The 21601-nt window shown below is 41.8% G+C and overlaps 3 protein-coding genes across 4 annotated transcripts; 1 reads left to right on the top strand and 2 right to left on the bottom strand.

Annotated features, from left to right (window-relative positions):
- Positions 1 to 388: 388 nt before the first annotated feature.
- Positions 389 to 5848, bottom strand: tafazzin (tafazzin, phospholipid-lysophospholipid transacylase). Of its 2 annotated transcripts, none has more exons than XM_062541010.1 (11): positions 5799 to 5848; positions 4870 to 5006; positions 4625 to 4753; positions 4282 to 4327; positions 4076 to 4161; positions 3771 to 3851; positions 3604 to 3645; positions 3451 to 3513; positions 1939 to 1991; positions 1764 to 1841; positions 389 to 1679 (listed from the first exon to the last, which is right to left on the bottom strand). In XM_062541010.1, the coding sequence occupies exons 2-11, from the start codon at positions 4976 to 4978 to the stop codon at positions 1578 to 1580; spliced, it is 789 nt and encodes a 262-aa protein (XP_062396994.1). In that variant the 5' UTR covers positions 4979 to 5006; positions 5799 to 5848; the 3' UTR covers positions 389 to 1577. The 2 variants fall into 2 exon arrangements, with proteins under 2 accessions (XP_062396994.1, XP_062396995.1); XM_062541011.1 differs by lacking the exon at positions 5799 to 5848 and adding an exon at positions 5385 to 5745.
- A 326-nt stretch (positions 5849 to 6174) lies between these two features.
- si:dkey-150i13.2 (mitochondrial carnitine/acylcarnitine carrier protein) lies at positions 6175 to 11710 on the bottom strand. The gene is made up of 9 exons (XM_062542206.1): positions 11375 to 11710; positions 10011 to 10103; positions 9744 to 9871; positions 9323 to 9413; positions 9003 to 9120; positions 8668 to 8740; positions 7544 to 7653; positions 7206 to 7327; positions 6175 to 6988 (listed from the first exon to the last, which is right to left on the bottom strand). Exons 1-9 carry the CDS (start codon positions 11483 to 11485, stop codon positions 6926 to 6928), a joined length of 909 nt encoding a protein of 302 aa, XP_062398190.1. The 5' UTR covers positions 11486 to 11710; the 3' UTR covers positions 6175 to 6925.
- Positions 11711 to 13240: 1530 nt separating this feature from the next.
- On the top strand, positions 13241 to 19130 carry LOC134088285 (rab GDP dissociation inhibitor alpha). The gene is made up of 11 exons (XM_062542207.1): positions 13241 to 13439; positions 14982 to 15089; positions 15324 to 15423; positions 15774 to 15908; positions 16107 to 16305; positions 16558 to 16689; positions 16852 to 16951; positions 17075 to 17246; positions 17844 to 17988; positions 18516 to 18570; positions 18938 to 19130. The coding sequence occupies exons 1-11, from the start codon at positions 13395 to 13397 to the stop codon at positions 19088 to 19090; spliced, it is 1344 nt and encodes a 447-aa protein (XP_062398191.1). The 5' UTR covers positions 13241 to 13394; the 3' UTR covers positions 19091 to 19130.
- Positions 19131 to 21601: the final 2471 nt, after the last annotated feature.

The following is a 21601-nucleotide window of genomic DNA, read 5'->3' on the forward strand; positions in this document are numbered from 1 at the left end:
CGCTCTGAAGCTGTAGAGATAAGTCACGTGGTAAAGATCCTGTCAAAGTAGCCAACTACACAGTCCAATGACCATCTCTCCCATATCTTAGTTATTTGGTGTAATAGGAAAAATAAAAATAACAATATTAAAATTGTAGCATAACATCATGAATAATAATAATAAAAAGAGTAAGTATGAAAAATAAGAAGAATGGCTCTAGAGTTAAATAGCTGAATGTTGATTAAAAAGTTGTTTTTAGATGTTTCTGGAATGGATCAAGGCAACTCACTAAATAACGGACAGCACCTTCCACCACTTAGGAAATATGAATGAAAATAATCTAAAGTGAGCCTTTTTGGTGCCATCTTTATGACACTGTTAGTGGTTTCCAAGACTCTGAGGCATATTCAAATAAATATTTTATTCACTGTGGGTAAAGTGAAACAATTTGATTTGAGGCAAAGTTTTAATCACATGCTGACAGGACGGACACAAAATCCATTTGGTGTCATCTGCCAGGGGTCACACGTGGGTACAGAATCAGAGTCATTCAAAATAACTGTTCACAGAAATATGAGGTAAATTATTTAACAGTTCAATCATTCCAAGCTGCTCCATTACAAACAAGTGGAAAGGACACAGAGAAGAACCATGGCACCAACATAAATACTCCTAGATCAATAATAATTTAAGTGCACAATTTCAGAAATCTTTAATATAAGCAAGCCAAATATCAACTAGAATACTTGCGGACTGAAGTCTCGGTGTGCAATAACAAAAAAAAAAAACATTTCAGTCTGATAGAATACTAATGCCAGATCATTTTAGAGGGGAGACTATTTAGTTGGCTGTAAATTTGCACACATTAGAAATATTTCATTGTAAAGTAGAATGTCAATGAATGATGTACAACAGACATTTTAGGCCATATCAGTCTACCTGGCATAGGCTGCATTTATGATATGAAACGTGTATATTTGCTATACATACCGTACATTTATAGTTCACTCACTGCCACAAAAATCTAAATAATGTAACTACTTTTTTTGAATCTCTGTACAAGGGTTTGATTTAAAAAACTGGCAAAATGTGCATAAATCGCTCATGGAAACACCACTGTAAAATAGTGAGTTATAAAAATACTGATTCCCCTTCACAACCAAGTTCCTTCACAAGTACACTTCCTGGTTGAGACACTCAGTAACCTTGATGAGGCAATCAGAAAGTGATTGTCCCTACTGTAAATTGTACATGACATGTCTTCATTATTCAGCACTCAGGGTAAATACAGCTTCCAGGCTAAACAATTTGGCACATGCACTTTTAAAAAGCCCATTGCAATTGTTGTTCCAGCTGGGATTATTTCAAGGGGGAAAGGGTAATCAGAAAACTGTATAAAAAAAGGAGTTCTGCTATCTGATGAGTATCAGATATATTCGTGGTCCACCTGTTGCTGTGGCGAGTGTCTGTATGTATGTTTGTGTATATGCGTGTGTGTGAACATGTGATTTTTCAGGAGGCTGACTGATCTGGTCATATGCTCTAGCCTCCTTCAGCCTTGTCCCTGAGGGTAGTCGAAAGTGCCAGCCAAGGCCTCATCCTTGGTCCTGTATCCGCTGATGCAGGGCCTCCGCTTGGGATTTTAAGCTGCGGAACTCCTCCTGGATGAAGTCTGTGAGGACCTTCCTCATCTCCATCTGTGTCAAAGCAAACTGATTGTTATTGAGGCCATCATACACCTGGAGGTAAGTGTCTGTATGCAGGGGAAAAAAATGTGTCACCTGGCTTTTGTTTTCTGCTTTTAGCGAGTCCACAAGGTGTTTCACAGTAAAAGGCTTCCCCACATAAACTGTAATTGGCTGCAAAAGAGTGGGTTATTTTGGTTATTTCTCCACTTCATAATAATATAGCCTAATTGACTCACATATGTCAATAATAACCTTCTAGTGCTCTCACCTTTCCAGTCCGGGGTATGTAGGGGCGAGTATTGGGAAGGACATCATTCATACCTGAACAGGTCAGAAACAACAGGTCCTGACATTTATATTTGTAATTAAGCAATAAGCCCCGAGAGGCCGTGGTTTATACTGAATTTAGAGCAGCTAAGGGGCGTTGTTAGGCACGACGCAAAGCAGAGTCAGTCATAAATAAGAACCGGAACTGTCCGTTTTAGAAAAATGAGTTTGACTGCAACAGAAACTGTGAAACCATAACACATACACGGTGGATTCACAAACTCTACTGTAAGCCTACGTTCATATTTATCTCATCCAATCTTCCGGAGTGAAGTGTTGCTGCACTGTTGCACCTTAAAGTTTAAATAAGCTAGACTGAAACCAATGAAAAGACCAAAATATGCACAGAAAATAACCTTACTGCACTCCAACTGATAAATAGAGCCTGATCGATAAACTGGTATGCCAATATAATCGGCGATATTAGTTATTTGTTGATCTATCTGCATCAGCCTTTATAACAGATGATAACTATTTTAAAATCAGGTAAAGCTAATACGGATCCTCATTTTGGCAAATTCGTACTCCTTTTTAGACAAAACCTGTCCTCCTTTTCAGAGTCTGGTTGGTGGTCACCCAATTTCTTCTGCTTTTTGCACACATGTAGCCTCCACTTCCCCTTTTAAACACCATCAACTACAGTATATATGGACTGGTGTTTCCAGTGTATTTCTGCACAGAACTGCTTGCATGAAGTGGAAAAAAAAAAATAGGCGTCCCTTCTCTCCGTGCCTGAGACATGGATATGGCAGAGGCACTGTAGCTGATGTAACCTGTTAACATGGGTGCCGAAATGAAAATCAATGTGCAACAAAGCCATTTTGCTGACGCAACACAGGCAATGTGTTCAAGCTTTACTGTATGTCATATGAGAGGACAGATGTTATCTTAAATGATGCGATTTTCCTAAGTATTGCATTATTTAAAGCCGTAGTGTAAAAAAAAAAAAAAAAAAAACGCAAAAGTACCAACATAAAGCATAAAATAAATACGATGAAAGTTATCGTGGCAAAGCCACAGATAAGAACAAAGACCTGAATTTACCTTAATTTGGACAGCAGATAGGTAGACCTAACACAATGTCCCACCCTTGTTCCGTTCAATACACTAAATATTAGTGTATATTTTTACATTGTGTTTGTTAAAAATAAACACCAGATTAATCCGTTTTTTAAATCCTCAGCTATCAAAATCGTTAATTGGCCTTTAAAATCCCCGATCAGTCGGGCTCTGCTCATAAAATGACACTGTTCGGCCTCCATGTTTCCTTCTATAAGGTAGCATGCTGTGTTGTTGATTTTGATCATTTGTGCATTCAAGACAGTTCAATATTGACCACATTATAAAAAAAAAAACAGAAAAAAAACAATTGACAGCCACACACACACAAAAAAATGTATTTCAGCAAGAAATCTGAATTGAAGGCTTACAATGTGAATGTAGTCAAACTCACCCAAATGCCACATAGGTAAGATAATTGGGTCAAGAGTACATTCAGCTATCAATCTTCCAACACCTAGATTTAGAAACATAAAAACAAAGTGTTCACAAAACTGACGTTGAATTTTTGAAATACAAAAATATGGCAAGGTAAAACAAATCTTACCCCATTTTAACCGTATCCACTCGTGGGTCATGTTGACTTTTCCTGCAAAAATAATAATTAAAAAAAACATTATAAAACTAAATGTCAATCCAGTATTTGATAATAGCATAATGACTGCATAATGCATAAAGACTACAAGCCAAAGAGTAGTAATTCACTTCACATACCCTCAGGGAATATATGTACCCAATCCCCTCGGTTGAGTCTGTCCACAAGGAAGTCCATGCCTCTCTGATAAACACCATCACCTGTGACACAAGTCGTGTTGCATCCATTTTACTTTATATCACTGACAATTACACTTCTTAACAACAAGGAGCAATGAAAAAAAAAAGTTACATCTATCGGACAATTTGTTCATTCTGAATGCAACATCTTGACCTATAGAAAAAGGCTCTAACGAGGGTAAACAGTGACTCTCACAACTTCTGCACAACCTCTAAAGGCACCTGGGGAAGAAATGTCGGCTCACCTCGGCACACTGGCACACACTTCCCTCTACTGAAAAAGCGTGAGTAGAACTCCTTGGTAAAGCAGATATCAGATGCTGCAGGGGTCCTACGGCCAGGGTAAATATGCAGACACATACAGGAGAGCACTATATTAATCTAAATAGCTAAACTAAATAGGTACAAATATGCTAATTAAATCACATCCTGGCTATTTACACAAACTTACCATCTCATTTTTTTGAAGTTCCACAACTGCCGAAGCTTCAGCACCCCTACAACGACAACAACAAAAAGATCAACAACAAAAACACTTCATCAGCTGGTAACCTCACATAGCAATAGTCTAATATCTAATGCTATAGTAGGTTACACATTATTTTATATGCTCATTTGTAAAACATTTTGAGGAGGACCATTTGTAAGTTTAGTCCATTAATGTCCAAAAATATGACACCTTTCTCAAAATACTATTCCCGTTGCGCATCAGCAATATCATCAGTGCATTTATGGTTATCAGTACCTACAGGCTTGCTGAAGTCTACAATCTAGTGACAAAACACATCTCCTACCCCATATGTGTGGGTCATCCATGCAGGACTCATGATTGGACAGAGTGATGAGAGGACGGTCCTTGGGACGTTGATCAATTAAGTCCAGGAGAACATTCTGGTTGTGCACTTTCATGCAGTTCATGTATCCTACAATCAAGAGTCATGGCGGGTCAAACAAAAAAGACAACTTAAAAGCGTCTTTTACAGTTACAGTTACAACTCTTGATTGTGTGTGTAAATGCGCAAATATGAGACAGACTCACTGGTCCATAAGAAGCTATAGGATCCCACCATGCCCATTACCAGCGAGCTGGACAGCCTCCATCCCAGTCGGGGGCACTGTGGGAAAGGCCAACTCACCTCCAAGGGCATTGCGACTGCACAGGAGCCTTCATTCAAACTAAAAAAAAGTTTGACAGGAAGGGTAATATATAACCACCTGTGCTGTTGTTCACACAACAGAACTGTTGGTTCCCAAATAACCTCTCGTGGATCAGATTACAATGGTTACTGAGAAGTTAGTAGTTGCATGTTACAGCTAGCAAATTCTTGCATAATGTGTTCATTACAAAAAAAAACACCCTTCACTAACGTCAACGTTACTTCCCAATACTGTGGAGGAGTTATGAATAAACCCATTAAAAGTAGTTCATATTCAAGTGAAGCAATCACAATACTTCAACACTTCACACTTCAATCTAACGTTACATGGAATACAGAAAATACATTATTTTGTCATAGTTCCTGGGATTAATGTGTTGATGAAAGTAGCAAGTACATTTTCTGCTAAAGAGCAACGTGACGTTATCTAAGGCAGGTTGCTGCAATCGTTGGTGTCCATGATCTTTGTTAAATACTTCTAATCCAATGTCTGCGTTTTGCTCACATTCTGACGTACTTTGTATTAACGGACTTGTTATTCCTAATCCTAACAACTAACCACAAAACGTGGCATAATGTTGTGTTAGCAGAGCTAACGGTGCATGCGCCAGCTGCTACTGCAAAGACCAGTGATTGCTAACTAGCTTGCTATCCCAGAAGTCTTAAATCAAAAATCATGTCAATGGACTCATATGTACGTTTGAACAAGTTGCAGTGAGAAATGTTTTGACATTTCATTCATATTAATTTACCAGTTGTTAACAGAAAAAAAAATAACATTAGCTAGTTCTTAAGAAAGTAACACCCTCACCTTCTCTCCCGTCAGCTGATAGGTAGAGATCCTGACACAGGAAGTGATTTGATGGACTATGACCTTGAGGGGGTGCATGGATGTTGTAGTTTTATAAATGTAAATAAAACAAGGCGGTGAACGAATTCTAGTGACTCTTCAATGATCAGGCGTTATCGCTGGTCATTCATTCCACATATATCTAGCTCATTGTTAACTGTGTGGTTTTACTGCAAAACTAGATTTGGAAATAATCAGAACAATTTGCTTTAGACTCATCATATTCCTGCCCAATAGGAACAAACCTACTAGAATGAGTGATGTAATTAGGTCAAAGGTAGCCTTAAACATGCAAGTTGTCAGATAACTACATTTTAAACTACACCGGGACACAAACTGATTAATAAAGTATTTATTTCAAAAGAACAAAATCTACAAAGATTCTTGGAATAAAAATTACATCTTTAAAATATTTCCACATTAGGCTTTTCATCAAATATTCCACAGTTCCTCAGTTCACATCATTTGGGCACACACATTTTAACATTATAACCTTTTAACGGGTTTCAGACAGCAACAATGTGCATATTTGGTTGATTGGTGTAGCATGAACTGGTATTTCTGAGAATGTATGTAGTTATATAAATAGACCTAATACATTACATCTTGAGATATGCACATCTTATGGTATTCAAACTGTACAACTACAAATGTAATTCACAATAAAAGTGCACCATGTAGCCTAGTTTCTGATTTAAAAAAAAAAACTTTAATTGGTGGCCTATGATTGCATTTTTACATTTCCCTGTACATTCTGTATCTTTATTTCTATAAAGTTTGTAAAATGTTGTCTGCATTTTTGGCCCAGAAAAAAAACATACATTCAAACAACTGGTTCCACAGAAGTTCCAAAAAATAACATTTGAAAAAAAAAACCTCACTGTTTGTGAAGAACACCATCATTGTAGTCTTAAAATAATTTATTTTTGTTAATACAAAAAGACGTAATATAGCACACACTTAAAATGCTCTTTAAATAGAACATTAGGCCTACTGACCAATACTGTCAGGGTGTAAGAACTAAAGGCATATCCACTGTGTGCTGTGGCAGGCCATACTTGAAGGAGGTCTCCTCAGAATCAAACAGATCACCAGCCAGGAGCCATCCAGTTCAGGCCTTTCAGGGCCACTTCAAAACCCAGGAAACAAGCCTTGGAACATGAAACACATGGAGTTTAGAACCTGCCCCCCTCTACGATCACACAAGACAACCCTTTGTAGAGGAAATTCGCTTGACAGTAGCATGACCTATGATGCTCAATAAGCCACAATATATTTGTACATTTAATGCATAATGTATCCATTTAAATATCCTCTGTCTCATTGTTAATAAATGAAAGAATATAGTACAAAAAGTAAACTATTTACCGCATTGGCAGGAAAAGCCCTCAGCATGACAGCACTGAATCCTTTGTAGAGTGCACGCGCTCCTTCCTCTCGTAGCAATTCCCTGAGAACATCCATTAGTCCCCTGTAGCGTCCATCCGCAGCTGTACAATTGAAAAAGGTATCCTGACTTGACCCACCTTCATAATGCATGGTCATATTCCTCTCAACTGTGCAGGGAACTTGTTCTGTTATGTCATAACCACCAGGGGGCAGTGTGAAACTTCAGACCCCACATCTCATCATGGGGTCAGTTGCTGCACACAGCTTGGAATTTGCTGATCAAAGGTTCCGAAAGCAGGTTATCAATAAGAGCCTACCTGTCTGGAAGTTGGACTTTAGCACATCTGGAGGGAGGGCAATCACCCAATTCAAGATGCCTGCTGTTCCGCCAGCTAGGATAATTTTGGGAGTACTGAGGTTGTGAACACTGAAGAAAAGCAGGGAATGAAAATGAATATAAGAATAATGATCACTCTAAAATAACTATACTATAACCTATAGCTTTCATTCATTAACCATGAAAAAAAATGTTCATGTTCATTCTTTATTGTCATGTTTAATGACAATAAAGGTGCAAAATGTTTCCTCAGCTGCTTTGGTGGATTTCTAAAATCATTATTGATGTTTGCACAACAGTTTGTGCATTTCTCAAAACAATTAGTGCAAACTACACCACACTGATTACTGTGTAAAAGCTTAGTATCTCTCAAAAGCACGTATTGAAGTCAATGAAACAGTCTCTGAAATCGAAATCCTTGTCGTGTTGTCAATATGACAATCACTATAAGAATTGTCTTATGAAACAAGAACAAGGAAGCACTATTTTCTGTGCAACATGTTTAAATTCACCTGAGGAAGGTCTATGACCTTGTAAATAAATATGCATGCGTAATGGACAGTGCGCAGGATTTTCTTTCACAAGTTTAACTGGGTAACCTATTCCGACGCACCTGTCCCTACAAAAGAGGTGTGCAAAAGCGTTTTGTAAACTGTGCAACATGTTTAAAAAATGTTTTGTTTACATGTTTACATGGGGTACGTTATATATTCCAATCAGGTGCACTCAAGCGATCTATCTGAATAGCCATTGCTGCTTTGTTTGTGCTTCAGCAGCTACAGCAAGTAACCTGATTGACCGTACATGACTGTTCAATTAGAATAAGAACAGAATACACAACCCCTTTAATTAAATTCTAATTGGATCGGCAGTTTTGTTCCGATCAAAGGTGTTTACATGTGACGTTTTTATTCCAATTGAGCCATTAATCCGATTCTAATCTGAATAAAAGTCTCATGCAAACCTGCTTAGTGTTACAGTATGTGATGTGATTAGATAATAAGCAGTTTCCAGAATGTCAATTCTGATCTGAGAATTGCACCAATTGAGGAAATGGTAAAAAAATATGATATGCAAGATACAGGAAGTCAAAACATAACCTACCTTTCACCTTCCGGCGTTAGTAAACGTTTCAAACTCTCATAGGTCAGGAAATATAGACCATTGGAAGGCACATCTGAAGGAGGTAGAAAATACATAATTTGGAACTAAGTAACTAATTAATGTTTGTTTACTGAACAGATTGTGGTCAGAGGTCTTGAGGCAATGTGTTTAACGATTTTAAAACTCGATGACCTTTTCAAACTGAATATTTTGGAATATTTGTAGCACATAGATCGTTAAAAAACATATACTGTATCAGTCAGACATCTCTGACATACATACAGTACAAACAAACAAACAACAACACAAACATGTCAAATGTCCACTATTGATACCTCTGATAAGAGTTAGAACTGTTCCCTTGTAAACACTGCGAATCCCCTGCTCCTTGTAAAGCCTGATTGCACAGTCCACAGGTCCAGCATACTTTAACTGACCAGAAGTGGACTGAACCTAAAAACAGAGACAAACAAATATACAAGTAAACATAAAAACTATAAACACAAGCACTTCAATAAAGACAGAAGTAAACACACACATACTGCTCTGGGACATGGCCCTGTTCATATCATATATCACCGAATAGGATGACCAATGCACTAAGCTATATTTATGCATAGTGTATTAAATGCAACCGTGTAAGAATATCCCTTGCCTGAAGCAAACACTTTATTCTTTCTCCAGGTGCTACAATCACGGTGGTGAAGATTCCTCCCAACATACCAGACATGAAGATCTGAGCAGACCTAGAGAGGGGCAGCACAGACACAGGGGGGGGGGGGGGGGGGGGGGGGGTGAGGACAGGTGATGGCATTGTGTTGGTGATGCAGAAGGCGTGGGTGAAATGGAAGAGAGTGATAGGTGGACACGGATGGGCTTCAAACACACTGTTATTTTTAGACCTGCTGAAGCGCGTACTCTGGACGTTCCTCCACGCGTGTGTGTACACCATACACAAAACAACACCACACACACCACACAGAGACAACAAATATGTCCTCCTGCTGTGCCAAGCTGACCGCTGACTTACCCTGTGAAAGCCCCCGGCCCCGGACCCTCCCCTGTCGTCTACTTACGTGTGAGGGATGTTGGGGTCAGACTGAAGCAGCTGCTTCCCCAGTCCGAAGCCGAAGAAGCTGATGGCCATCATCGGGGCAACGCCAGCCAGAGGGGCCCCCATGCCTTTGTAAAGACCCAGAACTCCCTGAAAATAGACAAGAGAGGCGGAGACAGGGATATAGATAGATAGACACATCCATGTGAAATTTAGCTAAATGGAATTAAATTGAACTAAATTGTTCTTTAAGAGTAAAACCATTGGTTTCACATCATCTGACTCTCACCTCTTTGGACACCGTCTTTCTAAAACAGTCATATGTTCCTGTGTAGAGCACATATTGGGTGGGGGAGGCTTTGGGTTGTGTTTGAAGGCGAACCTGTTCAGAAATTATTATAATTAGGAAACAGTGCATCATATAAGGGGCCATTGCATTTCACCAATTATAACGACAACAAAAAGCATGCTGCTGCATAGCATACAGTGAATGGATCTTTACATGTTATATGCCAGTTTACAAGTAGAATACCATCATTTTGACAAATATGACAAGACTCTAGGCCTACACAGACAATGTGCTTCACCTTGATAAGGAGGATCTTCTCGGATAGGGTGGACAACCTCGTGTTTTATCTATGGTCTGCTATTCTTCAGATAAACGTGATGTGGTTACCCCATACAGTGAAAAGCAAAGTGAGTGTCATTTCCAGCACAAGTATTCACAGTACGTCGGGTCCAATGAAAGTACATTTTCTGCGTAAAGTAACATGGAGTGGCACGTCAAGTTATAAATAGACGTAACCCGTAACCCTCCGTTCACAATTGAATGGCAATGCCACCTTGAACGTGTCACTAAACCTCAATTAGGTCTACCTAAATTAGCGTGTCGTTGTGTTGTACTCAAGCCTCTTACACCTACAAGCCTTTATTTTCTGTTAAACAATAACTTGGCCTACCTTTGGCTATTCTAATTGAGGCCTGACTGACACGTTGAGACTTCTGCTGACGTTATGCTGTAGCCGGCAGATGCCAGCTGTCACCGGACCCTGACCACTCGACCCTAGCTTCGTCTGACTCGACCGTTGCCTCAACTCCAGTTAATCTATTTTAAAATGCCTAGTTTGATTCCCTCATTTCGGACCGACCACATTCGAGATATAAAAAAAACAAATATGTGGCAGACAACAGCAGAAAACTGACTGTAAATGATTGTTGGAGATCACACAGCTTTATTGTGACTGACAAGACCACAATAGCAGTGCAAGCAGGTGTTGTAAAGTGTAAATGTGAGCAAATGCAATGTACAAAATGCCCAGACGAGTTAGAAACGTGAGGCATGGCGTCATTAAAAACTGGTTTGATTCAAAGGGGATTAGAGAGCAATCAGTCAGCAGGTGGATTTATCTAAGCACTCCTCCGATGTCACGAACTCACTGCCTATCTCCTGATGCTGTTGGACACCAAAAGCATTTTTTTCAGTGGCCTGTTGACCCATAGTATAAGGGCAGGCTTAGTCCTGTATGATCCAGGGGAAAATGAATAGACCTGTAAGCCTTGATACACATTGAGGAATTAACATGGATCTAGAATTGTTGTAATTATAAGTTTGACTGACACGCAGACAGCTGAATACAGTTATTTTGATGATACCTTGATCGTATCAAGTGGGTGTCCGGCAAATAAAAGGCACGCTCCGGCGACTCCACCTGCGACGAAGTTTTTCACCGGGGAAATTATTCTCCCCGGCTCCGTCTCTCCCATCCTAGTCTTCCGATGGGAATGGGGTTCAAGACTCGATGACAACTCACTCTGTGTCGCTTCAGTCTTGGAAAGAAAAGTTTTCGGCTTGCCTTCTCAGACCACTGCCTGATAGCGTACACCCAGTTAAACTCAAATACATCTATTGCTACCGGACTTTTGACTCCTCTCCGCTTAAGCTCATGATTTGCAAGTTAATACTTTACTTCCTGTCACACTGCACAGTAGCATCCTCTGTTGGCTACATATATTTACTGCAGGTAAATCAACTAGAAAAAAAGTTATGCCGCCTTTTTCATTGTTTTTTCTTCGGAGTCGCTTGTTTCTACAGTAATCAGCACATGATACCAAATCAACACTGCAAAAGACCTAACAGGACTTAATACGTGGCTCATACGAATTCCTCATTTGCACAATCGGGTCCCACAGCTTTGATATAAACTGCGACGTGTTTTTCAAGTGCAATGAAGATGTCTGTCTCCACAGACTGAGTAGCCTAGTAGCAGAAGAATTTCGCAAACGTACACTGATTAACCCAATAAGTGCTGGTGTGGGTTGGCACCCTTTACTGTCTATGGTTGGCACCCAGGCTAGGTGTGAGTAGTATTTGTAAAACATGTGGGCACATTTTATGCTAAAAGTAGGCTACTTAAATTATTCACTCAGAGGGGTACCTGAAGTCATCACATTCTTAGAGCCTACACATCATGTAGCCTAAACTGAAAGCCCATCATCCTGCTCAGTTTATTGACATTTTTTCTATGGGGCTGTACCATTACAGTCTTCATACTGTTACTCTTCAAATATACGCTATTTATTTTTTGTCAGATTATTCTGGTTAGTGTGGGTGAGTGTAGTAGGCCAACATCATGCTTTAGGCTTCATGTCAATGTCACGATAGCCTATTCGCAGTTTCGTGTTGGCCTACTTTGAAATTCAAGCATCAGTGGCTTCTAACGCAGTAACAATTCCATACCAACATAGGCTGTGTCTTTTGTTAAAGACATTAGCCTACATCGCTAACCATTAACTAGTGATTGCAACGCAAAAAGAGTTATCGCTGTCCGTGGTCCTGAAATTTTAACCTGCGCGCCGTGTGTGGCCCAGGTTACTCTACCTACCGTCAGACCTGCTTCAGTGTTGTGCAACGTTCACTGTAGAAGGAGTGAGTGTGTAAGTGAGTGAGCTTTTACACAGTTGTGTTGGTCTGCAGATAATATTTTGGTCCAGGTGAAATTGAGATTGGTTTCGTGATGTTAGAGAGAGAGAGAGAGAGAGAGAGAGAGAGAGAGAGAGAGAGAGAGAGAGAGAGAGAGAGAGTGAGTGAGAGAGAGAGAGAGAATGAATGAATAAGTAAAGGATGCAAAACGTTAGGCCTACACGTTCCTTAGAAAACCACATTTTTACTATAGAAACGTTTTGCATTGATTTACAGGCGGAAGAACACAGCATTCGCAAGGTCACTCCTCCAATAAACGTGAGTGGAGTGCGTGACTGATTTCAAAAGCTTCAGTATGTTTAATTGTAGCTTAACAAGTAATGGTTTTATTACGCCGCCTTCGCAATGCAGAGACTGAGATAACTACAACAAAGTTAACAAGGGAGCGTTTATTTCACTCAATGAAAAGCGCGGAAGAGAATGGCAGTCATTGAGGAGGTGATACTACCAGTGCCACCATCGACGCCCTATTTTCAGACGCGAAAGGATCTCATTCGAGAGTAGTTCTGTGCCCTGGGTCACATCCTCGTTGCCTTTCGCCGGGTGCAGCGCATCCTCTTCAATTCTCATACAGAGGTTGAATTCATCAGCCATACCAGGACTCAACAACCTGCTAAACCTATTTTACGCCTTTACGAAGATCATTTTACTGACTCTAGGGGAGCCTGAAAAGACTAGGAACGAAAGGACGCCATGGATGAGGAATATGATGTGATCGTTTTGGGCACTGGTCTTACGGTAAGGCACGGTCAACCATCGGGAACAAGTAGCTCAACCACTCTGGTTGATAGGAGGCATACGCTAAACTGACAACAGCAGTGTGTCATGGTTGGGTCCATGTTTTTCATTTCATATTGCATGGACACTCACCCAAAGTGAAAAGCTTTTAAATTGCATTTTCAATTGCTGTGATCTGTGCATTGTTACATAACATCAACAATGTTCTCAAATAATATGCGCATGTGATGACAAAAGGCAAACATTTCCTCGTTTTGCGACATTTTTTGATACAGACAATGGCTGTGACGATGACTTCATTGCTCAGTCACAGAAGGCATGTATGACACAGGAACTCTAACAATGATAATACGACGGTCTACTAGGCCATAATATGCAAATAAACATGGACAGCAGGCTATATCAGCATAATGTACGATGTTACACTGAAATCACAGTAGGTTAATGGGATGAACATCCTTATGTAGTACCCTTTTCTCCTCCACAATAAAGATGCTACGTGGAGAGGCCTGGTAACACGCCCAGTACTTTCTACGTGGTCTGTCGTACGAGTAACCGAAGGAAACAGGAGCACCATTGACAGCGAGCTGTTGGCGAAACAGTTACATTCCGATTATCTGGTGTTGATTCAGTAAGATAGCGTCATTACACTGCAGTTACTGGCAGGTAGTGTTATGGGCACCAGTGGCAACCGACCTAATGAAACAGGGATAATTTTTGCTCAGCTGAAGTCAGTTAGGCAGGTTTAAATGCAGTTTTAGCGTTGAAAACCTTGTGCGATGCGCAATGAATGGGGCTCCACTAATCTTGCCAAGTTTTCCAGTGTCGACCACAAAAGCAATCGAGCTGCATTAACTCGGCACCGAAATTACATAATAGCGATAGCCATATCCTCCACCGGCCCCTACCCTAGACAACAGAAAGTCAGCAATATTGGAATATATCATTCTGGTTAAATAGCGATTCCTACTCTAGGCACAACCGCTGTATTATCTTGTGTAGGCCTAATTGTTGTAATGCGATGTAAACAGTGTGATTTGAGCGCTTCCGCGAGACAGACTCCTAGATCATTTTCATTTGCATGGGTGGGGTTCTGGCTGACCGAATATATCCCATGATGCACTGCTCTTCTACACTGTGGATGCGATTGATCGCAGTTTTGGGTGCGGGAGGTCATATATGTGTCTGTTTCAGAAACGGCCAGTGTCACATTAATCTCGATTCGATTTTAGCTTTCTGATGTAGGCTATAGCTGTTATAATGCAAAACTCTGGCAGCTACAGGCGTTGGGGAAATGAAGGAGTTGCCAGAGACGCTGTTCCGTTGCAAGGTCCTGAAATAAATTCCACTTGTCTGTCCTGACAGACCATAATATGATAGTGAATTATTTGCACGATGTTACAGTCATGAGTTGAACTTTGGTGAATATTATCTTTTTATCTTTAATTTGACAAAGCATAACATGTTAAATATATGTTTTGCTATTGGGAGGGTCATACAATACAATAAACAGATTTTAATTATATGTTTTAAATTACATAGGAGTGCATCTTGTCTGGGATCATGTCCGTTAATGGCAAGAAGGTTCTACACATGGACAGGAACCCATACTATGGGGGAGAGAGTTCCTCCATCACCCCCTTAGAGGAGGTAAGCCCACCGTCACCGACACATCTTTTGCCAAACTGAAATAGTTCAAGTCCTCACAGGTGATTTTTCCCTGATCATTGTAGCTTACGTTATTTTTTAATAAGAGCATACTTTTGAAAAACATTTTGTGCTATTTGTCTGGGGACTAAGTGAGTGATGGTTAGTTCCATAAGTATCTCGTTACACTGACTGAATATGAAGTAGGTTGTGAAAATGTGGTTGTGATCTCCCCAGCTGTACAAGCGCTTTGGCCTGAGTGACAGCCCTCCGGAGTCTATGGGCCGAGGCAGGGACTGGAATGTGGACCTCATCCCCAAGTTCCTCATGGCCAATGGTAACTCATCAACACAGTGTGTGTGTGTGTGTGTGTGTGTGTGTGTCTGTGTGTCTGTGTGTGTGTCTGTGTGTGTGTCTGGGTGTGTGTGTCTGAGTGTGTGTGTGTTTGTGTGTTTGTGTGTGTGTGTGTGTGTGTGAAACAGTGAAAGGTGATGTGACATATGCATAAGTAAGCTGAATGTGTCGTGTCAATAAGTATGTGTGTGTGTGTGTATGAGAGAGAGAGATAGAGAGAGAGAGGGAGAGAGACAGAGAGAGGGAGAGAGAGAAGAGAGAGAGAGAGCTGTGTGTGACATACCACCCTCTGTACATTTGTTCACATGTGTATTATGTCTCGCTAACCTGTAGGGCAGCTGGTGAAGATGCTGCTGTACACAGAGGTGACTCGCTACCTGGACTTCAAGGTGGTGGAGGGCAGCTTCGTCTACAAGGGAGGGAAGATCTACAAGGTGCCCTCCACCGAGACCGAGGCTCTGGCTTCCAGTGAGTTCCTGTTTCAGTCAGAGCATTGCAGAGATGATACATTTCAGACCATTTCAGAGTTTTTGAGATTGTCTCATTGATTAGTCTTTATTGGGAGCAAAAGTTCTACCAGTTAGTATATTTAGATGGCCATGCAGCAATAAACAGTCAAGTGTTTTTATGTGATTTTATGAACGATTATTTTCTTCTCACTACCAGACCTGATGGGCATGTTTGAGAAGAGAAGGTTCAGGAAGTTCCTTGTGTTTGTGGCTAACTTTGACGAGAACGACCCCAAGACCTTTGAGGGCGTCGATCCCAAGACGACCTCTATGAGAGACGTCTACAAGAAGTTTGACCTTGGCCAGGATGTCATCGACTTCACAGGCCACGCCCTGGCCCTCTATAGGACAGATGAGTGAGTGATGTCATAAAGTAAAGCTGTTACATGATGTTGTTTTGATGTACAACCAACCGTTTCCTGTAAAGCTACTGTAATGTGAATTTGTAATTCTGTTCTAAGCTACTTTGGATAAAAGCGTCTTCCAAGCTACCATAGCCATATTAAATGCCTTTTTAGAGTTAATCAAACCAAAACCACTTCTTGGTGTGGTTTAGCTGATGCTAATGGTGGCTATAACTGCCTCTTTGTTGTGTGCTTCTCTGTCAGCTACATGGATCAGCCTTGCCTGGAGACCGTTAACCGCATCAAGCTGTACAGCGAGTCCCTCGCCCGCTATGGCAAGAGTCCCTATCTCTACCCCCTCTATGGGCTGGGAGAACTGCCGCAGGGATTCGCCCGGTGAGTGCTTCTCATTCCCAGTGGCTTTTATGCTGAAATTATGGTCCGAAAGGTGGTGGCAGACTTTTCAACGCTTGTCAATATGTAACTTCTCATATAAAGTGTGACTGTTCATTGATACCGATGACTCTTATGGTGTCTGTATGTACGTATTTTGCGCAGGTTAAGTGCGATCTATGGTGGCACTTACATGCTGAACAAACCAGTGGAAGAGATCGTGATGGAGAACGGGCGTGTGGTTGGCGTGAAGTCAGAGGGAGAGGTACGTACACCATCTTCCTCCATCTCTTTTTCACTCCATATTCTGTGACCTCTGTATTGATTGAGACGAGCATCGTTTTCACCGATCAATTCTTTTGATTTGGCGGGGGTGCGGGGGTTGTAGGTCGCGCGCTGCAAGCAGCTGATCTGTGACCCCAGCTACATCCCCGACCGCGTGCGGAAAGCCGGTCAGGTGATCCGGGTGATCTGTGTCCTGAGCCACCCCATCAAGAACACCAGCGATGCCAACTCCTGTCAGATCATCATTCCCCAGAATCAGGTCAACCGGACCTCTGGTGAGCGGCCAGGGTCGCACCACGACGTCTACAGATCTGAAAGAGCTCAGTGTCTACACTCATACCTACTCAAGATGGTTCTTAATAAATAACCATAAATAGCATGTTATTTAGGAAAACAAGGAGAAATCCTCCATTGTATTCAGAGCCTTCTGTCATTCACAAAATAGGAATTACAGTGACATGAGTCAGAACATGAAAGGGCAATTACTCTGTCGCTAGTTTGGAGTTTAACACCTCCCAACTCCCAGCTCCACCTCCAGTTTAAAACCGTGTTAAACTCCAAACTACTGAGCAATTTCCCCAATTAGAACATATTCTCAGGTTTACTGATTAGGAGGATATAAGATTGTAGATTATTGTGCACCCTGAGCTAACCCTGATATGGCATGAAGCTGTGTGGATCACATGCCTTCTCTCTGATTTTGTGTGTGTTTGTGTGTGTGTGTGTGTGTGTGTGTGTGTGTGTGTGTGTGTGTGTGTGTGTGTGTGTGTGTGTGTGTGTGTGTGTGTGTGTGTGTGTGTGTGTGTGTGTGTGTGTGTGTGTGTGTGTGTGTGTGTGTGTGTGTGTGTGTGTGTGCGTCTCCCTGCCTGCAGACATCTATGTGTGTATGATCTCCTATGCACACAACGTGGCTGCCCAGGGGAAGTACATCGCCATCGTCAGCACCACTGTGGAGACGAGCGAGCCCGAGGCTGAGATCGAGCCGGCCCTCGAACTGCTGGAGCCCATCGACCAGAAGTCAGTAGTACTCCAGTCCCTCTAGACAGCCCTATCCACTCACCTACTGTGCTATACTGAACGTGAAATAGAAACACTACACTACACTTGAAATGAATTTAAAGGTTAAGTGCTCACTGACATGGATTTGAACATTTGTGAAAAAAAAAACCTTTTAAAAAACCTTTTATGTTCATAGCGAAAAAATAGTAACACCTTTAGTCATAATGATTGTATTCGCATTTCGCAAGAAAATCAGTTACAGTATATGCAGTGGGTTGACAGTGATGATACATTACTACCGTATAATATATACATTGTTTGTCCTATGTAAACAAGACCACTGTGCGACATCTAATTTGCACTAATTGCACATAGTTGCATGTCTATGGTATACCGGGGATCAGTTGCTTTTGAGCTTGCTTTGTGTATGCTTGTGTCTGCTGACAGTCCGAGGTTACACCATTTAAGAACTAGGCCAGAGAGCAGTCAAGTGACACCCAGCAGGAACTCATTTGACATGCTGTGCCCTCTGATTGGTTGCGCAGGTTTGTGGCCATCAGTGACCTCTACGAGCCTTCAGACGACGGATCTGAGAGCCAGGTCAGTGATCATGATCACACACTCTAACACACACACACACACACACACACACACACACACACAATGCATAACACACATACATATATGAGTCAGTGCTCAGCTAATTATGATACATTTAGGAAAGAGTGATCTCAACCAGCCAGACCTTTAGGCAGTTTGGTTGTTGCATGTTTTGAATGCTTCCATTATTCCTGAGGAAAACATTTTGCCTAGGAACACACACACACACACACACACACACACACACACACACACACACACACACACACACACACACACACACACACACACACACACACTGTCCTGACAGTAGCATAGCCTCGTGTTCTTAATTCAGATTTGTGCACGGTTCTTGTCCTCGCGACAGGTCTTCGCCTCCAGAACGTACGATGCCACCACCCACTTCGAGACCACCTGCAACGACATCAAAGACATCTACAAGCGCATGACGGGCAGTGACTTTGACTTTGAGAACATGAAGCGCAAACAGAACGACGTGTTCGGGGAGGACGAGCAGTGAGCGGTGCCACAGTGTGTGTGTGTGCGTGTGTGTGTGTGTTTGTCAGTGGGGGAGGGTGGTGGGGATGGGGGGGTGAGAGAAGGGGAGGGGAGGGGAGGGGGGAGATGTGGTGTTTGGGGGAGAAAGGCGTGGAGTTGTGGAACAGCTCTGAACAACCCTAAACCCCTCACCTGTGCCCCAAAACCCACATCTCACGCACACACACCTTTCCTCCCCCACACACACCCTCCCTCTCTCTCTTTCTCGCTCTCTCTGTGCACACACTCTCAGACACAGACACGTGTGCATAGCCCTCTTCTTCCCTCTCTTTTTTTGTCCTCTTTTCTCCAACGACCCTTAACCCCACAACCCCCCACCCTTCTTGCTGCACTCTCTATGCTGTATAGATACTTCATTCTGTTTTTTTTGGTTCCGTGTGGTTCTTTAGACATTCCTTGCTTTGTTCCGGACCCAGAGTGTCCGTGAGTGTGTTTGTTTTTTGGTGTCGTGACTCCAGGCTTTTTTGGGGGGGAAGGAGAGAGTCTGCTTTCATGACTTCTGTTTGCCTTTGGGTTGTTTTTTGTTTTTTTTCCTCCTTCCATTTTTAGCTGAGTGTTTGGTTGAGGCTGTTTCAGTAACTCACAGACCTGTGTCATGGTAGCTTTGCCTTGTTACATTGTTATATGCACACTTTTCTGTCTTACGTATATATATATATATAAACAAAACACACACACACCGCACACACACACAGACAGTCTGAAATCCTTGGTGAAAGCACCTTGAAATCAGGCGGCATCACATACCAGTTCAGAGACACTACCCAGTCCGGTATCTGACTTAACAATCAAGCTTCGGAAAAACAAACACACTCATGCACACAGCAGAACACAATGCCTTTCATATCATATGACGACCAATAATAATAAAAGATAATAAAAAAGAAAAGAGGACAGGACAGATGGCTGTGTCCAGCTCAAAAGAAAAGTGAGAAACAGAAGAGACTAGTCCTGCTGGCCACAGTCATAGCTCATACATATGCATGTTCATTTCCTGCTTGGAGCACATTAATGCCCAAGCAGACATACTGTAACACAAGAGTGGATAGGACCTAAAATCATCCTCTCCTGATTCCATACATTCTCCACTTACATTACAGAAAAAAAACACCCTGTTCACTGCTCCCGGGACTGTCAGCAAACACATTATTAAAGAGATACTTTGGTGATGTTGTGTGTTTTTGGCAAGTGTAGCACAAGACCTGTAAACACGATTGTACCAGACAGTAGAGGATTGGGGACTGTAGAAATCTGTGGTTTCAGTTTCCACTGGTTTTGTTTTTGATTTGCTTGAGAAATAGGCTGTTTCTGTACGCAGAGGTGGGTGCAGTGTGTCTCTTAGCGACAAAGAGTGAGTGTGAGTTTTTACCACACATGTTTATGAGAACCGAGCGCCTAACGGTGAAATGAAAAGGGACAGCGGTATGTTGCCAAGGAAACTAAAGGGGAGAGAGTTTGAGGAAAAAAGAAAATGTTTGATTGGGTGCAAGACAAGGTTGAGATAAAAAAAAAAAAAAAGACACCGAGAGAACCAGAGAGAGAAAGAGAGTGTGCCTGTAAAGGGAAATGGCTGGATTTCTAGTGCGACATAATGACAAGCATCCGGTAAGAATAACTGTAACTTGATGGCTGGTTAAAACATATTTCAGCTGAACCCAGCACATGAAATGGACGCAATCTTATGATGTTTACTGAGTTGTGTTTACAGAGATGACGTTGCAAGTCGAGTGCGTGTTGAGATGCCTTTTCGGATGTGTTGTATGATTGGCATAGGCCTTTTATGTCATCAACAGAATACGTGTGATGTCACAGATGACACTTCCCCCATCATCCTTTTCCCCTGACCCAAACTCCGCTCACCTTGCCCACCTCTCCTGAAGTTTAGGCTGTGAACTCCAACAACAACAAAAACAACAACATAACATAAAACGTTCAGGAAATAATGAACTACAGATGGTACCTGTGCAATAATGGTAGTGACTGTTGGAGTGGCTGTTTGGCATCTCCCTCTCCCCTTTACCAAGGGAAATGCTTAAGAGGGCATTTTATCTCTTGCAGTCTGAGGAGATGTCTGAAGATCTTAGTCATGGTCATATCTCAGAAGAGAGTTGGCCCAAGATGCCCCAACGTCAAGGTGCCAGACACCCCACTGCCACAGAATGCCAGCCTAACACGGGGGCAATCCAACCTGCCACAGACTTGCCCTCCCCTTACCATCACCATTCACCACCACACCCCCTCCTCCTCCTTCTCCTCTCCTCCTCTTCCTCTCCCCTTTTCCTCTCTTTCTTTCAGTAGATGCCATTTCTCATATCTGTGTCATCAAGTGTTTTTTTCTCTTCTCCCCTTTTTCCCCCTGCTCGCTTCTTAGAGCCCATGCGTAGTGGTTTGGGGATTTACATTTCATGTCTTAAAAACAAATGCTCTTATTTGAGTTTGTTATGTTTCTACTTGAATTACTGATTACTTTTTT

The sequence above is a fragment of the Sardina pilchardus genome, chromosome 7 (genome assembly GCF_963854185.1).
Source record: "Sardina pilchardus chromosome 7, fSarPil1.1, whole genome shotgun sequence".
Taxonomy (NCBI): domain Eukaryota; kingdom Metazoa; phylum Chordata; class Actinopteri; order Clupeiformes; family Clupeidae; genus Sardina; species Sardina pilchardus.

Bases quoted from the DNA above. Each gene is read 5' to 3' on its own strand.
- tafazzin (XM_062541010.1), bottom strand. From the start codon at position 4,978: ATGCCCTTGGAGGTGAGTTGGCCTTTCCCACAGTGCCCCCGACTGGGA. The intron at 3,514-3,603 runs GTAAGATTTGTT...TTCTAAATCTAG, and splicing joins GTGGATACGGTTAAAATGGG to GTGTTGGAAGATTGATAGCT. The intron at 1,842-1,938 runs GTGAGAGCACTA...ACTCTTTTGCAG, and splicing joins ACATACCCCGGACTGGAAAG to CCAATTACAGTTTATGTGGG.
- si:dkey-150i13.2 (XM_062542206.1), bottom strand. From the start codon at position 11,485: ATGGGAGAGACGGAGCCGGGGAGAATAATTTCCCCGGTGAAAAACTTC. The intron at 9,121-9,322 runs GCAAGGGATATT...CTCTGTTTTTAG, and splicing joins GAATAAAGTGTTTGCTTCAG to GTTCAGTCCACTTCTGGTCA. The intron at 8,741-9,002 runs GTATCAATAGTG...TACCTCCTTCAG, and splicing joins AGTTCTAACTCTTATCAGAG to ATGTGCCTTCCAATGGTCTA.
- LOC134088285 (XM_062542207.1), top strand. From the start codon at position 13,395: ATGGATGAGGAATATGATGTGATCGTTTTGGGCACTGGTCTTACG. The intron at 15,424-15,773 runs GTAACTCATCAA...GCTAACCTGTAG, and splicing joins CAAGTTCCTCATGGCCAATG to GGCAGCTGGTGAAGATGCTG. The intron at 15,909-16,106 runs GTGAGTTCCTGT...TCTCACTACCAG, and splicing joins GACCGAGGCTCTGGCTTCCA to ACCTGATGGGCATGTTTGAG.